The sequence below is a fragment of the Ixodes scapularis genome, unplaced genomic scaffold (assembly GCF_016920785.2).
Source record: "Ixodes scapularis isolate PalLabHiFi unplaced genomic scaffold, ASM1692078v2 PGA_scaffold10__122_contigs__length_95168666, whole genome shotgun sequence".
NCBI classification, from domain to species: domain Eukaryota; kingdom Metazoa; phylum Arthropoda; class Arachnida; order Ixodida; family Ixodidae; genus Ixodes; species Ixodes scapularis.
Window position 1 is genome coordinate 16,243,471 of NW_024609836.1, and position 17,934 is coordinate 16,261,404.

At 42.6% G+C, this 17,934-nt stretch overlaps 1 protein-coding gene across 1 annotated transcript in view; it reads left to right on the forward strand.

Moving 5' to 3' along the window:
• Window positions 1-17,341: 17,341 nt before the first annotated feature.
• Window positions 17,342-17,934, forward strand: part of LOC8031031 (putative phosphoenolpyruvate synthase) — a 382,894-nt gene continuing 382,301 nt past the window's right edge. The window contains exon 1 of the mRNA XM_040212580.3: window positions 17,342-17,520. Within this exon, the coding sequence (XP_040068514.2) occupies window positions 17,406-17,520 (115 nt within the window). The 5' untranslated portion in view covers window positions 17,342-17,405. The remainder of the gene's footprint in view (window positions 17,521-17,934) is intronic.

The following is a 17,934-nucleotide window of genomic DNA, read 5'->3' on the forward strand; positions in this document are numbered from 1 at the left end:
AACACGCAGTAAGGTCAGGGTCGTACTTCTTAAATAAAAGATATATATATATATATATACATATACTGTTGCTCTTTTCACCAAGGGTTTTTCCTCAGTTATATATATATATATATATATATATATATGGGTGATTTCATCTCAACTCAGGCACGGATTAAGGGTCGAATTTTTAATTTTGACGAAAAAATATATGTTTTGGGGCAATTCCTATAATAAAAGACGACGCAAACGGTTATTTCGTCGGATTTTTTGTTCTCAAGTTATGGACCGTTGAACTGGTCAAGGTGGAAATTGATGTTTTTCCAGCCTATCGGAGGTGCCATATTTTACTCCATCCCTTTTCTCTACTTTTTATGCTAGATCAATATAACTTTTTGGGAACACTCTAGACATAGGCTTTTTTATGCTAATTAAGCGTCTAGGTCATAACATTCCTAATGATTTTTTTTTATTTGTCAAACCGCCTCTCTGTGACGATATTTGACGAAGTTCAGCAAGCTGTGCTGTGTGACCCAATCAAGATATTTTTATGATCTTTATATCACCGTAAAGCACCAATTATGCTCTTTCTTTTGAGTATAATTTCAATATTTTCCCACAAGTATATATAGTGCTACATGTGCCTGAAAAACGAATATTTCGAAAAACTTGCAAGTTTGGAGTCGATTTTCTAAAAAACCCCACTTTTTATTTTTTTCATTTTTTATTCACAGTTAGTTAATGTAGTAGTCTATCAGGAACTACCAACATAAATTGTAATATATTGTTTGTATGGCCGCTATTAAGACTCGACTCTCGTGCTATGAGCGTTTTGAACGGGACTTCGCACAGGCGCTCTGCTGAGCAGAATTTTGGCCTATATAAGGTTTTCTATTTATCGTTAGCAGTTACCTAATATCCAACCATAAACATTAAAACAATTTTTGAGTAGTGCTCTTAGAAAAAAGTTACTTAGAAGTCCGTATTCACAATTGCGAGCGCATCTTTTTCTCCCAATACGGGGGAATGCAGATCGTTAGAGCAGTCCTCTGAGGCCTTTTGCTTTCGGCTCCGAAATTTTACAGATGCCACCCCAGTCAGGCGGCGTGTAGAGAATACTTTATCTTGAACATCACGGGGCTACCACCTCTATCTTCGTCGGGGTCCTGGAGCCTCTAAGGATTATGCCTTTGGATGCGACCGACACGGAAACCCTGATTGTCGGGAGAACAGGCGTTTCAAGGTTAGAGTTTACGTCGCAAGCCCCCCTCTGTCTTTCCAAGCTCCCCTCCTCGTCCTTCTAACACAACCGTGCCACTACTCCGCGGGCACTAAAAGAGACGCCGCTGCTGCGTGGCACTCAGATTACGCGCGAGGCGGAGAGCGAATGTTTAAGTATGGATCGACGGGAAGACTGGGGACCCAAAGGAAGCCGAATCTTCGCACGTCTTCTAACTGATAATAGCCTTCTCGGTCGCTTTCTGGCTCTTTACTTGAATTCCTAAGCCACGGCGGAAAGCTGATACTCATTCTACCTCCGTGCTGTCTGAGCTGGATGAACTTAAAACTGCTGCTGCTTTCAGAAAGCCAAAAGTGTTCGTTACTGCCATGGCTAATACATTATTCAGTTCAGGCCGAAAAGTGTGCGCCGACTATTCAAGGAGATACTAGAGAATAGTGTTTTACGGACGTCATTTTCGTCAAGTCTCGGAGCTAAACCTAAGTTTTCTTAAGCAAGTTCCACCGGCTGAGGACGCCCAGCGCGTAAGCCCTGGAGATGTTCTGTGCAATAACTGCTACACAATGTTCTTGGGTCAGATTGAAGAACATAAGCAAGGACAGGAAATGTTGTCATCAAACTCATCGTCATCGTCCCTGAAACCAGAGGACAGATCATTCGTGGACGAGGAAGCCCTGGTCCAAGGAGTGTCTGAAGCAAATGATGCTGCCGAAGTAAATGTGACACCACTTAAACTCCCTTCTAGCGTGACCCAACGAAGTCGTACCGGCTATGTTAAGCGAAAAAAATCCGAGATAACCGCGGACTTCAAAAAGAAAATTGGTCGTAAACTAAGTGACATGTACGGAGAACCTACGGGCACAGACAAAGAGGATCCATGCTCTTCGTGCTCCGACTGGGTCAGCAATTTACGAGCAGCCTACGTCAAGAGCGCGTCGCAGCTAGAACGCTACCGCCTCTTAACCCTCTTTCCATCTAACCTCAAAAAGAAAGATATCCTGAAAGCAATTCCTGAAGTGACGAAGCATGCTTTGGACAAATCAAGAAAGCTGAAAAAAATGGGGGTCTGGGCGTCACCTGACCCATACCAAGGACATGCTCTCAACGAAAACGATGTCGCTCTTGCGAAAGACTGCTCAAGACAAAGCCCGAACAAGAAGGATGTCGTAAGGCTTTTTATTCATGGTCAGGAAGTCTTCGTCACGAAGCGATTAATGACGAGATCTATTAGGGAAACCTACAAAGAATTCAAGGCGGCCAATCCCGAGTCAAAAATGGGCCTAACATAATTTTATTCTCTTCGGCCCAAGTGGGTTAAGAAACACCCTGTACATGAAGAGTGTGTGTGTGTATGCTGCGCCAACTTCATACTCTGTCTGACATCTCTGTCAAATGCGGCGGGGAAGACCATGACTTTTGAAGACGTCCAGAAAATTTTTCTTTGTGAAAATCCTTCCCAAAACTGCTTCTTGCTGAGGTGTGAAGCCTGTTCGAACCGGAAGGACATATCCCTCGAGATGCTAGGGATGAGCGCTGAAGATGAACTGGAGTTGGCACTGTGGGAATCTGGTGGCGAGTTGGTGAAAAAACATTTGGAGGCCACTGCTTTTCCTAACGAACTCATCAGTGGACGAAGAAATACATACCCCACTATTATATTTAGCGCGCACAACAGAGAGCAATATGGCTTGAAACAGCAAATGTGAAGCCACGTGTCGTATAGTCCTCCACTTTGATTTCGCCGAAAACTGGAGTATTGGGCTCCAACGTGCAGTGCAGGGATACCACTGGAAAACGAAGATGGTGACAATCTTCACCTGCGTTGCAACGACCACAAAGGGAACACTAAGTTTCGGCGTCGTGAGTGACGATACCTGTCATGATTCTGCATCGGGCTCTTTGCGCTCACAATGATTCAAGACAGGCTCGAGGAACTCTTGCCTGTTTTTTTGAGCTAATCTATGTTTCGGAGGCGCTCTAAGCCATTTCAAAAATCGGCACCAATTACACGAATTTCAGAATAAGTTTGTTGTCCGCAGGCGGATCTACTCGGCGTCAGGGCACGGCAAAAGCGATGGAGTGGGTGGTGTGCTGACGCATCATGCGTCACTGCATAACTTGAAAACATCTGAGCTGAGCTCCATAACTAACGCGCGTACCTTCGTTGAAGCTCTCGGCCAGAAAATCAGGGGGATAACGCTTATCTTCATCGACCAAGAGGAGCTGTCCCGTTATCGGGAGCTTAAAAGGAAGGGGTGGGAGAAGGTAACCCCATCGAAAGGCATCCAATCTTCTCATGTGAGGAGCAAAGCGATGGGGGAAGGGGGAGGTGATGTGGTGCTAGAAAAAGTTTACCAAACCCCAGAATAGACAAAGCTAAATAGTGGGACCGTGAAAAGGCCGGACCGTTTCAACAGTGCGTTCATCCTTGTCCCCCTGTGAGTGCGCGCTGTGTGATCAGACGACGCGCCATAGACTTTGACACTGAACTGACTGCAATTTGGACAAAGCGAAAACTGGCTAAGAATCGCATCAACCTATTGTCTCGAAATGTGCTACGTCGAAAGATGACTATCCCTATCCCAGGTGTTTATCACTGTTTTTGTGTGAGCAGCGCCGTGTAGTATTGAAAAGGTACTGCGTCGTCTATCCGCAAACCAGACGGAATTTGGCGGTGTTCAATTGGTCTTAAAGTTTATATTTGTATTAACTTTGAGTGCATTTTATGTTAATTAGGTGTATATGAGACATTTGGTCAACACATTTTGATATATTTTATAAAATGAACATGTTTAGGCTACAACATGAAATATTACTTCCCTTCTCTGGTTACGTGTCGCATCTTGAGTTTAAAATTCCGAACTTTATATGTAATTGTCATATTTTCTTATGCCAAACAGATATGCAGTGCATATACATATGTGCGATTTAGTATCTGACGCTTAGGAAGTACGGTCTATTTTGCGCACATACGGGCTCTTTCGTAAAATAACGAGCATTTCGTGGCGTGTAAAGACGAGCATTTCGTGGTGTGTAAGGCTTCAAATGCGTTAGTCATGTGTTTAGGTTTCATTTCTATTTGCAGTGATTCATGCCAGGTTACTTAGACTTTTCCCTCGTGACTTAAGTTTGTCCGCGAGTTTAGATGTTACGTACTCCTCCGTTAATACATAAGGCGGAGCTCACACACTTTTCAAATCACCCCAGTGCCAAGTAAATAAATATTGTAAGGATAAATATTGTTACTTCACTTGCTTTTACGCTCGGATATTGTGGTAAGTGCTAACATTAAATACAAAACATTACATTGGCCAAAATTCTGCTCAGCAAAGCGCCTGTGCGAAGTCCCGTTCAAAACGCTCATAGCACGAGATTCGAGTCTTAATAGCGGCCATACAAACAATATATCACAATTTCTGTTGGTAGTTCCTGATAGAACACTATATTGACTAACTGTGAATAAAAAATGAAAAAAATAAAAACTGGGTTTTTTTTTAGAAAATCGACTCCAAGCTTGCTAGTTTTTCGAAATATTCGTTTTTCAGGCACATGTAGCGCAATATATACTTGTGGCAAAATATTAAAATTATACTCAAAAGAAATAGCATAATTGGTGCTTTACGGTGATATAAAGATCATAAACATATGTTGATTAGGTCACACAGTACAGCTTGCTGAACTTCGTCAAATATCGTCACAGAGAGGCGGTTTGACAAATAAAAAAAAAATCATTAAGAATGTTATGACCTAGATGCCTAATTAGCATGAAAAAGCCTATGTCTAGAGTGTTCTCAAAAAGTTATATTGATGTAGCGTAAAAAGTAGGGAAAAGGGATGGAGTGAAATATGGCACCTCCGATAGGCTGGAAAAACATCAATTTCCACCTTGACCGCTTCAACGGTCCATAACTTGAGAACAAAAAATCCGACGAAATAACCGTTTGCGTCTTCTTTTATTATAGAAATTGCCCCAAAACATATATTGTTTTCGTCAAAATTAAAAATTCGACCCTAAATCTGCGCCTGAGTTGAGATGATATCACCCATATATATATATATATATATATATATATATATATATATATATATATATATAACGGGCATGGTGGCGGGAGGCCGAAGGCGTGGGTGTAAAACTGAGAAGAAAAAAACCCTTAGTGAAAACAGCAACAGCGGACGATTTAATCTTCGACGTTTCGGCCGGAGTCCGGCCTTCGTCAGGAAGAACTTTTACAGATGAAAGCGGGTGGTATTTATACAATGCCACGGTCGAGTCCAAATTTCGGAGGGGTGACGGTTGAAGCTTTCGAGAGAGAGAAGCGTAGGGCAGTTCTTATCCGGGTGAAGAAGCTTGGCGGTCGGTGCCAAGTTTCAAGGACGGCGGGATGACGGTTGTAGCATCTTGAGAGGGGGCGCAGGGTGACTTTGTGTCCGGGCCGGCAGCGGTGACCTATATAGACGATAGCGTACAATGGACGAAAGTTACACGCGCAAACTAAAGTGCTATCTCAAAAAAAAAGAAGAGCGGCACCGTCACTTGTGTGCATGCAGGCATGCATGAGTCAAACCTGGAAGGGAACAATGGTAAACCTAGAAGTAAAAAAAAAAATACAGTGGATTTCAGAACCTGGAAATAAAAGAAAAGTTGATGGTCCAGTTCCGGCCCCAAACACAGTACCGCTGTTGGCAGCAAAATCTAAAAAAAAAAAAAAAAAAAAAAAAAGTGTGTTTTTTGATCGCTGTTGCTATTCGTCTGTTAGCATTTTAATCGATGCCAGAGTACCGGGGCTTTCATTTATTCCTTGTTTAAAAGTGTTAAATCGGTAAATTAGGTAGGATTCATGCTGTTCACGTTCGCGATTTCATTTAAATCCAGATTCTAGGAGCGTCACTGACAATTTATCAAACGAATGTTTTGGGAGAGCGAGATGTTTGGATAAAGGCAGTGCCGGAAGATTTATGGCGTGAGATTTGTGGTTATCACCGTACACTCGAATAAGTAAATGACATTCGACGAGGCACATGTTAAGTTCCCTTTAATTTTGATCGAGAACTGCGAGTGCGTGCTGCTGGCCGTGCTTGTGTGCTGCACCTGTTTACAGATTAGACATCTTGGGTGCCTGCAAGGCCTACATTCGTTTGGTGGTGGCAATGAATTTATCCGAGAGTTTACTAGCACGTCTTTGAGGTTACGCGATCGTCTGTGGACTACCCCCGGGGCGGATGGAAACGCGCGTTTAAGGCGCTCGCTTTGTTCGAGAATGTTATAATGTCGTCTCAATACATTATTTACATTAGGATGGTTTATGCTATAAGTTAGACATAGATTTGTGCGTTGTGTGTCGCTCTGCGTGGGGCGCGGGCTGATGAGGTCTGCGCGGTTCAGTTGTTTGGCTTTTCTGATTGCATCGTCGATTATACGGGGTGGATACTTTTGTTTCTCTAGCACTGACTTTAAATTTTGACTGCTCGCATCACAATCTGTCTCTTTTGAACAAATTCGTTTGAAACGATGAGCTTGACTATAGGGAATGCTGTTCTTGCAATGGTGTGGGTGGTCGCTTTGATAATGAAGGTATTGCTGTCGATCTGTTGGCTTACGGTACATGCTCGTGGCGAGTTTACTTTCGTCTATCTTAACGTTGACGTCTAGGAAGTTCATTTCGGTTTGAGAGTACGAATGTGTAAAGCGGATGCTCGGATGAGCAACATTGTATCGACCTATGAAATCCACCAGCCCCTCCTCAGCGTGCGACCGTACAATAAATATATCATCTATAAACCTTTTGTATATTAGCGGCTTTACGGGACATTCAGACAGGAACTGAGATTCTAATTTTCCCATGAATATGTTGGCATAGTTCGGGGCCATTTTGGTGCCCATCGCGGTTCCGCTAACCTGCCTAAAGTATTTTTTGTTAAATTCGAACGTGTTTAGTTCTAAGACAAGCCTCGCTGGGGTAGCGACGACGTGTCCATCTGGGGTATCCGGTTGTTTGTGGAGTTCGTACATGTCAATTAAAAAGAGTATTCCGTCACCATGTGGGATATTCGTATACAGCGATGACACATCGAGTGCAACGAGATATGATTCTTTTGGTATGCATAAATTTGATATTTCTCTTAAGAAGTGAGTTGTGTCTTTAATGTACGAATCGAGACTTGTAGGTATATGTTTAATTAAACTGTCTACATATCCTGATATGGGTTCGGTTACTGTACCTATTCCGGATATGATTGGACGCCCTGGGTTACCAGGTTTGTGAATCTTATAGGGAGCATGTAGAAGCGGCCCGGAGAAGGCTGTACCGGTTTCATTAATTTATGTTCGTTAGCAGTTATTCTGCCCTCGTCTAGGAGATCCTTAAGAACCGAGGTCACAATCTGAGTGTGGTGCACCGTAGGGTCATCCACGAGAGGTTCATAAAACTTTGAGTTATTTAGTTGGCGGTTTCCTTCTCGGATGTATTCAGAAGTGCTAAGAATCACAATTGCTCCTCCTTTATCGGCTGGTTTTATTGTTATGTCTGTCCTATTGCTCAGGGTTTTTAAGCTAGCCCGTTCGGATTTAGTGAGGTTATCCCGTCTTCCCGCCTGCCTGCGATATTCCCGCATTATGTCTTTTTGCACAGCGGCTATGTATAAGTCAAGACAATCATCACGGTTAGCTTTTGGCGTCCAGTCGCTCGTTGCACGCTGCTGAGAGGTGTTGGAGCTAGAAGTTTTGTCCAAGAAGTATTCCCGCAATCTTAAATTTTGAGCAAGTTGTCGAGGTCGCGTAGTAATTGAAATTCGTCAACAAAACCTGTGGCGAGACAGAAATTTAATCCTCTCGAAAGGGGTGTTTCCCCTTCTGTTGATATAGTCACGCCAGATAGATTAACAATTATAGTGCCACAAGGGGCACTAGTGCTTGACCTATCGTCTGTTACGCTAATGGCCGGTTGAGTATGTTCGTTATAGTTAAATGATCTCATGAACTGAGGTAAAACAGGGTTAGGAACCTTATCGCGCTGTAGCTTACGTAACTTGATTGTTGCGAGGTCATGGTGTTTCTTTTTATCAAATTCCGATAGGGCGCTAATTTCGGATGTCGATAAGGGGCCATTTGAACGGAGAAGTTTAGCGGTCGCGGTCGTTAACTGTTTCACTTGTTTGTCACTATGCTGAATCGCTATTTGGACCAGTTTAAGGGAACCTTCAAGGAGAACTTGTTGCCATTCAGATCGGTCATGTTGGTCGAGGTTTGTGCAGGCGGGAGGAAGGGACGGGGGCAGAATAACTGCTAACGAACATACATTAATGAAACCGGTACAGCCTTCTCCGGGCCGCTTCTACATGCTCCCTAAGATTCAGAAACCTGGTAACCCAGGGCGTCCAATCATATCCGGAATAGGTACAATAACCGAGAATCCCGGAGAAAAGCTCACCGGAGAAAAGCTCATCGGAGATAAGCTCACCGGAGAAAAGCTCACCGGAGATAAGCTCACCGAAAAAAGCTCACAGCGAAACCGGCGGATGCGGAGAAAAACTCACCGGCCATTGGAACCTCACCGATATTTTTTCTTCTTTTTATGTGGAGGCTGTTGGATCGTGCGTAACATATATCAATTTATTATCATTAAAACTCTTCAGCTTTGTAAAAAATAAAATGTCCTCTTTTGTAATATGTGTTAAGCTTAATGGGTACATTGCTCCCAGATTAAGAATCGCGGGCCAGTGTTTTTCGTGGCTTACCCTCTAGGCAATGAAAGCCGAACTAAAATCTTTATGAACTTGAAGAACAGGAAAAAGTTAAAAAAAGGTAATGATGACTGCCTGCAACCTAAAAATCAAAGGTGTAAATGCATGTTTTTTTACTTCACGAATACTGAATTCCCAAATCTCAAATTTTGAGGGTAATGTCTCGGCATCGTTTTCAATCGTTTCGGATAATAAAAAAAATATATGATTTTGATGTGTCAGTGCCCCTTTAAGGTACACTAGCAAGGTTGATTTATGAAGTTCGTGCCTAATGCGTTTATCTGAGAGCTTTCGTATTTTAAGAAAAGTGGTACTGAAGTTTGGAGCGGAGGAACTGGACTCACCGAACTGTCGTCAATCTTCTTTCGGGTGCGGGGAGCTCTCCGCGGCGGGCTTTCGCAGGTTGTAGCGCTGTCTTGGGGTACTTCTCGGTTGCTGCGGGCGTCGTTTGGGTGCTCAGCTCCTTTGTCTATATAAATCACGCAAAATGAATCATGAAAAGCAGCGGTGCCGCATTCTGTAATGTTTTGCACAACCAAGCAAGAGTTACGTGCGGCCTAAGAGCTAATGTGATTTAGGATTTTTTTTTTCGCATTGACATTAATTAAAGGGTTATAAAAACAGCAGTCGACTGCATGACATTTGTTTTCAGGAAATGCGTGTCGAACCGCGATGCTGCCTGCATGCAAGGTTATGCATGTTTTTTAACGCCACCTTCGATCGCTCCCAAGCCCGAACTCCGAAGCTCCAAAGTTCTAAGTGTGAGACGTCAAAATAATGACCAAAATGCTTGGACGAGGGACGTCAAAATGTTATTAAAAAAAATTTCGCGTTTTCAGAAAGTGGCGTAACGGACCTCAAAATGATATTCAAATTTATTTTCAAAGAGGATATCGAAAAAATTAGTACCTGATATGGGCTCCCCGTCTATTAGTCTCAATGGCACCAAGATGACGTATCTCCGTCAACAACTGCAGCCCACTTAGAAGGTCTAAAGCATAATATCCACGCCTGTTAAGACCCGTTAAAACACTTGCGTTTGATTAGGACCGATTGAGACAAGACCAGTCGTTAAGCCTCTTCGGGCGGCTGTGTGAACGCAAGTGTGTGAACGGGCCTTAGCCCATAAAGACCCTTCCCATTTATTGCCTTTCTTCCTCTCCTTTTGATCCCTTCTTTAGTCAAGCCGTCGCTGAAGCGATCGGCCTCGTTGAGAAACGACAATAAATGCTCAAGCTGCCAGTTGGCACGATGTTTTGTTCTGATCCTCGTCCTTGTTTTGTGTGTGTGTTCTTACTTTCCTTTATCCCCGTAAAGGCTGAATTCACACTCTTGCGACTTTTTTGGAACGGAGAGAACACAATCTGGTTTTTAAGCCTTTTGTGACTGCTTAAGACCTGTTCCGCAGCAGCACAGCCGATCGTGAGTCGACAAATGAGGTTTAGAAATCAGTCATGTCGAAGTCGATTGTAGTCAAATACGTATGTGTGAACGGGCCTACGCTTTATCAGCAACACGAGTGGGTCTGGCGGCAGCGAGACAAATACGACACGAGTTCCTTCTATCTCATCCTACAGATCGCTGCCTTCGGACCGGTCTGGTCAATCCCGGCTCCGCGGATTTGCCACCGCACGTGTTCGCCCGTTTCCGCATTCTCGTTCCTGAACCCCATCATCGTGCGATGATTCCACACCTGTTGACGACCGGCCTGCACTTCGCCTGCTAAAACTGAATCGGTCCTTCTGGGGAAGCACTTCGGCGTCGCCCACTTCCGCTACAGATGCCATGAAGCCTTCGATGTAGCCACTTCTCTTCAGTGGGCCTGGTAGCAGCCTAAGGAATATGCCACTGAGTTTCTTGTCTCACCCTACAGGTAGTTCGTTTCTTTGTCTGACTATATTTAAGACCGATGATCGCTTTCTTTTGCTGCTACCGGGCCCGCTGGATGGCATTTTTTCATATTTACTGCCATGGGTTCGCATATGATGATTCATCCTGCGGTGTAGCGGCGATATTGAATCTAATCCTGTCCCCGAGACGCTAGCGCTCCTTCAGCAAATACTTACTGGTCAAACACAAATTCTGCGGACGTTACTTCTATCAAAAATAGAACAGAGGCCTTGCATGCTAAGTTTGCCGACTACGAATCCCGACTTGGTACAATCGAAGCTGGCTCGTCCCAGATATCGGATATCCCCCGACTGCTGTAGTATCTGAAAAAAAAATGCCACTGTCTTAACAGCTACCTCTCAGCTTGCAGATCAGAACGATGATTTGGAAAACCGTTCTGGCAGAAACTTGGTTGTGTATAGTTTAGAAGAGCCTGTTAATTAAACCTTTGCATTACAACTGGATAGTGTAACTGAACTGATGACTACAAAACTTTTTGCAACTTGCGATGCCATAGAATATTGTCATCGTCTTGGTGTGCCTGCAGAATGTAAGATACGACCTGTAATATTTAAACTGATTGACTTTCGTGAGAAGATTCTGGCGCTCAGAAATGTTTCTAAACATAAGGGCACACGGGAATTTGTTAACGAGAATTTCTCGCCGCGTATTCGAAAAATTCGAAATGAGCTTTGGCTTAGTACTGCTGAATTCCGAACAAATGACACAAAGGTTCATGAACGTTACGACCACGCTCTTGTGAACAACGATTGATACTCGTGAGATGTAGCAAATAATATGCTCGTAAAATAACTTTGTCCGGTTGTTCCCACTGGTCTGAACTGACAGTTACTGAATAAACCATTGTTTGTGTTAAACACTGATGCTAGGAGTCTTGTCTCAATTTGCAGAGTTTTCGTGCATTGCAGATGCTTATTCACGGCACGTGATGTGTGTTACCGAAACCTGGTCACACGATGCCATTCTTGATTGGCCTAATTCACACCTCCTCATCACAAAGTGGCAGGATGCGATAGACCTTATAAAGTGGTGGTTGTGCGATATTTGTTTAAATTTTGAATTAACTTTTCTGTTCTCTCCAGTTTACCTGACACTGAGTCCTTATGGTTTGGGGTGCGGCTTGATAAGTTTTCTCTAGTTAACGGCACTGCTTATCGAGCTCCTGGACTGAGCCTGGAAGCCATCTTGGACATATATGACTACATTTACAAATACAATCTGGGAAATGTCAGGCTTGTCCTGCTGGGCGATTTTGATGCGCCCGATATAAACTGGGAAGCGGTAACGGTTGGTTTTTGAGATAAGGCCATTTGTGATGCTCTAGAGTCTAGCCGCTATGACTGTGTCATTCGACTTAGTTCAGGTTGTAACAACGAGCACCAGAAATAATTCTGTTCATGAGCGAGTTTTTCCAACCCATAATGTTACAAACCTTGGTTATGACTGCGAGGTAGTCAAGGAAATTTCTTATCATAAAGTTGTCCTAGTTAGCCTCAACATTCGTATCAAGTATTCGGACCCTGAATTCCTTGCGTCCCTTGATTTCAACGGAGCTGAGGATTTATCCATAATTATTTAACTTAGTTTTTATTCTCATGATTTTTGCGCCATAGGTCTAGACGCTGATGTCAATACGTTGCTTTGATATTGTAGTAACTAGCGATAGATGGCGCCACGTCTCCCAGCGGTGCGTACCACCCTTATAGATAAATGCATCAACAAATTCGTACCTATTACTAGAATGAAAATATTCCTGTGCACCTCTGGATTACGAGAGAGGTGCTGAAAACGAAGAGTAAACGTCGTTCAGCGAAACAGAACACACACTTACTTGTTAATATCTCGTTTGAATATTTGAAAAAAAAACCTAGAAAGAAAAAAAGGCTACAGCTACAACCAAATATTTTAATCGGACTTTTTTTGAATTCATAAAAAACAAATTCTGGAAAATTTTGGATGTCTACTATTCAAAATGAACATATCGCAGAGTTTTACTATTCAAGATAAATGTGTTCCGACATTGATAGCAGACTCTTTTAATGATTATTTGATATCTGCATTCCGTCGTGATAATGGTAACGATTTTCATTTAACTATCTTTTTAACGATCCTTGATTGAATATACCCAGCTTTATCAGATTGACAGACCAGTGTTTCTGGCGTCCTCAATCAACTAAAGAAACTAGATTGCAAGAGCCCCGGCCCTGATGAAATTCCCAATTCTTCTCTCTGCCGATAGCCACTGTAGACTTCAATATTCCTATCTGTGATTTTTTTTTAAATAGATACGTCTACTGCAGCAGCACCTCGGTCAAAGAGCTCAGCTAAAAGCATCCCCTTATTCAAGTCAGGCAACAAGCAGGTGGTTACAAACTACAGACCCATTTCGCTGACATTCATGTAATGCAAACTCTTGCAACATATAGTCTATAAGCAGATATCCGAGTACCTCGAGACTAATTCTATTATTTTCCCACAACAGCATGGTTTTCGTCGTGGCTACTCCAACTCAACCCAACTTCTTGAATTCACTCACGACATAGCTTTTACTTTAGATAAATGAGGACAACTTGATGCTATCTTTGTAGACTATTCTAAGGCTTTCGATAAAGGGCCACATCATAAGCTTCTTTAGAAAATACAAGCAATATTAAATAATACGTCATTAGTTAATTTATTTATTTCTTTATTCTTATTTACAAATACTGCTGCTCCCTATCAGGGATCCTAGCAGGGTAGAAAGTAACATAAAACGAAGCGATAAAGCACCAAAGAGTTACTCATTCTGACCACAAAGCGGAAACAAATGCACTTACAGTGTCTTGGTTAATAATTTCGTAAAGAAGCCCATTTCATTCTAGAATCGTTCGAGGAAAAAAGGAGAATTTGAAACTGTTGATGCGCGGTTGGTAAGGTGTAATGGTAAGGTGGGGTTCTTCCTCGGGTGGCGTAACCAGTCGAGAAAGTGATGTATTCGTAAACGTTAATTTTATATTGTCCCTTAATTACTTGAAATAGAAAACGAAGTCTGCATACACGGTTACGTTCTTCAACCGGAACAAACCCAAGCTGTTTCCTAAGCTCGGAAATGGACGCCCTCCTATAGGCGTTAAAAATGAATCTGTCAGCTTTGTTTTGTATTCGTTGTATGCGATTGATTCCTACGTGTGTAAATAGGTCCCAAATAAAGTTTGCATATTCTAGGGTCGGTTGGATAAGAGTCTTGTACGCCAGGAGTCGAGTATCTCAAGTGGCAGATTTTAATGTTCGCCTGAGAAAAAATAATCTACGGGGGGCGTTAGAGGAAATTAAATTGATCTGTTTATCCCATCTAAGATCGGAACTGATCCAGAGGCCCAGATATTTGAATTTAGTAGCTTCCCTTAGGATATGTTCGGTCATGTGATAGGAGAATGAAAGCGGCTTAGTTTTATTAGTGACGGACATAGAAACACTTTTGTCATAATTTGTACACTTCTCGCCATGTGTCACATCATTTGAAAATCTTGTTCAAATCATCATTAAGCTTAAATTGGTAATCAACACTCTTGACTTCGTTACAAATCACACAATCGTCGGCATGAAGACGTATTTCGACAGAAATCTCATCGGGAATATCGTTGATAAATAGCAAGAACAACAAAGGCGCAAGTACCGATCTCTGGGGGACGCCAGAGTCCACTGAAAGTAGGGAAGAACCCTCATTACTAAATTATACATATTGGTAGCGGTTTGTTAGGTAAGCTTGGATCCAACCAATAACTTGATTATTTTTTAAGTAGGTATTCAACTTTTTAGGAGCTTTGCATGCGATACTTGATCGAACGCTTTCGTAAAATCGATAAATATTATATCTACCTGACGTTTCTTGTTGAGGGCGGAGGTAAGGTCATGAACTGTCTCAAGCAACTGAGTCGTTGTGAAAGATCCTCGTCTGAAGCCATCTTGGCTGCTCGAGAGTACGTTATGTGTATCGAGAAATTCAAAAATGTGTTTATTAATAATGTTTTCGAGGAGTTTACAGACAGAACAAGTTAAAGAGATAGGTATATAATTAGTAATCACCACTTTGTTTCCGGTTTTATGTAGCGGTTTAACTCTGGCCATCCTCCAATCAATCGGCACGTCGCCATCATTTAGTGACCTGTTGAATATAATTACTAGATAATACGACACAAACTCTGCATATCGTTTTAGCAACGCGTTTGGCAAGCCATCTGGCCCACTAGACTTCCGTGGATCTGTTTAAAAGTAAGTTTAAAATTCCCTGTTCAGTCACACGCACATTCTCAAGGGCTGGTAAGCGGTGAAACTTGGTAAAAGGGTTCACGATGGCATCATCACGTATAAACTCAGATTTAAGCTGTGTGTTGAAGTGATCAGCTATTTTTCTAGAGTCTGTTTCAAGAACGCCATCAATTGTAAACGCATTCGTGTTTGTAGTGTTTGGCAAGATATGATTCCAAAACTTTCTAGGCGACGATTTTATAACGTTGGGAAGAGAGATGTTGAAAAAACTTGGGCTTATCTGCCCTCGTTTGTTCTTTTAATTGCTTTAATTTATTGAAGATTATCTATAAAATAGATTATAGTTTGTCTCATACAGTGATGTTCGCTCTAGCAATGTCTTGGTTAATTACTTCATCCCACAGGGATCGGTTATGGGGTCTTTTTTGTTTTTAGTTTATTTTAATGACTTCGCAAGTGCTCTTCCAGTTGTAATTCACCCCTATACAAATGACGGCGCTTTTTACAACGAAATCAACTCGTTAGATAACCGATCGAGCCTTCCTAAACGACTCTTTTGTAGAGTTTCTAATTTGGAGTCAGAAGTGGCAGGAGGCAATTAATTTTGAGAAATCAGTTATGACATTTACTAATAAGATTCAACCGTCTGCTTTAAGTATGGTAGTTGTAATATACTTCTGCGTCATGTTCATGAATACAAGTATTTATGTACTTTATTTACGCCTTGTCTCAAATGGGGTAAGCACATTAGTTCTATCCGATGTCGTGCTCTGCAAAGGACCTTAAAATCTTAAACTAAGGAACGTAAAATAACCGCGTATAAGACCTTGATTAGACCTATCTCAGAGTAGGGTTATGTGGCATTGAATTCGTATCTAAAGTGTGATATTAAGCATATTGACGCAACACAAGCAAAGGCAATTAGATTTGTTCGTAATATATATGACCAAAAGTTTCCGTCTACAACCTTCTATGGCTGACATAGGACTCTCGCCTATTAATTCCAGGCGCGCTGTAGAACGACTTAAGCTCCTGCACGAAATAGTGAATATTAACTGTATACTTAATCGGGAAAATGCGTAGCCTTTGTCATTCAATAACACACTTGAATCTTCCATCCTTTAAATCATGCCCCGTACAGCGCCAAACTGAACAGTTTCAAATATTAATTTTTTTCCCAGAACGATAGAAAACTACAACATAAATGAATCTGTTCGTTGTATCAAATTTTACATATTTGTATTAAAATACACTAATTTCTTTAGGCATGGTGCGTGTTAGTCTTCTAGTGAAGTGTATGCGACCGTTTTTGTACTCTTTTTCAGCTATATTGCGTTTCTAAAGGCTTTCTTAGCTTTCTTCTACAGGGTTTGTACATCTTTAATTGTTTGTCTTTTTTAATGTATATGTATGTTTTGTTTCCAGTCCTTCGATGACCTCATCGAGGTCGCAATATTTTGAAATAAATAAATATATAAATAATAAGTTGTCATCTTGTGCGGCTCGGTTAGGAAATGCAGCTTTATCGTTCCGATCTATTTCTGCGTGTCGCTAGCATCGTGCACGATTTGATGCGCATCGGTGTAATGCGTCAATTTCATTATATCGGCGATTGAAGTCGACGCGCTAAAGTCGCATTTATGTAAACCCGGCTAAACAAAAGCAGCATTTTGTCTCCAAACGGGCGACCAAATGAGCGTCGCAGATGCGCACGGAGAGCCCGTGACCCTCCCTTTCCTTTCTAGGCTTTTGATTTATGTGACCTAACTTTCCGTGACCCCTATCGCGTCGCAAGGTTGTGCGTGGTTCAACATTCTTGCGTTGGCCTGCAGCTTGTTGCGCGAAATGTGCTTCGTATGGAGAGCAGCCGCTTCCTGCCGCGCCTTGCCGACGTGCTCGAGCCCGTGTACTGAAAGAAACAGACGTTCTGCGGACGGAGCGTGCGTATGAGGCAACGTCGGAGCGTAATACAGCCGTACCGCGCAAGGCGGAAGGACCGCCTCAGGGCACGCGTGCGATCGTTAGTTGCGCAAAACGATAAGTGAAGCGAAAAAGGAAATGGTGCCACTTCAGCGACGCTTCAAACGTGCCTTAGCGACTATCTCGTCCGAACTTTCTTGTGTATCTGTATCTCCAGAACTGCTGCGACGCCACCGCTGGACAAATGCCAGCGATCGTGTCAGCGTGCGCTTTCATCAATTGAGCCAGATTCATCTCTTTGTCTGAGGTGTACAGTACAACCTGCATCGCGTGCTCCAAAGCACGCCTCTGTGCTCTAGGTATGAAACTCTCGGCGCTCGGACTACCCTCGGCGCAGCACTTCATTGCTCTCTTAAGAGCTTTGATCGCCTTCTGCGGTGTCTTGGTACGGGAATGTATGGAGTTGAACAAACGCGGTAAGTTTGTGTTCGCTATTTGGAACATTGTTGTTCAAACTTAACACTACAAGTCGGGTGATCAAACTGTTGCGCTATTTCGGGTTACTCCTAACGAAATCGGTCAACAGAGCTTATGGGTTGCCTTTCCCAGGCGGAGTGGTGAACTGGCAGTAGAAACGTCCTGTGAAGGGTAAACGATTGGCGAAAATAATCCCTGGAGAAGGGTAACGAAGGGGGACAAGGACTCTTATAACTAAGGGAAAACCCTCAGGAATAACCTTCAACCGGTCATCTCAAGGTGGCGTTGAGTTTTCACAGCTCTAGTCAATATCTCTTCCGCTTCTCTTTATACTGTGACCATCAACTCCACGCTGCTGATTAGGCTAAAAATTAAGCCAGTCTGGTGCGGTATTTTCTTCTTAATTCAATGTT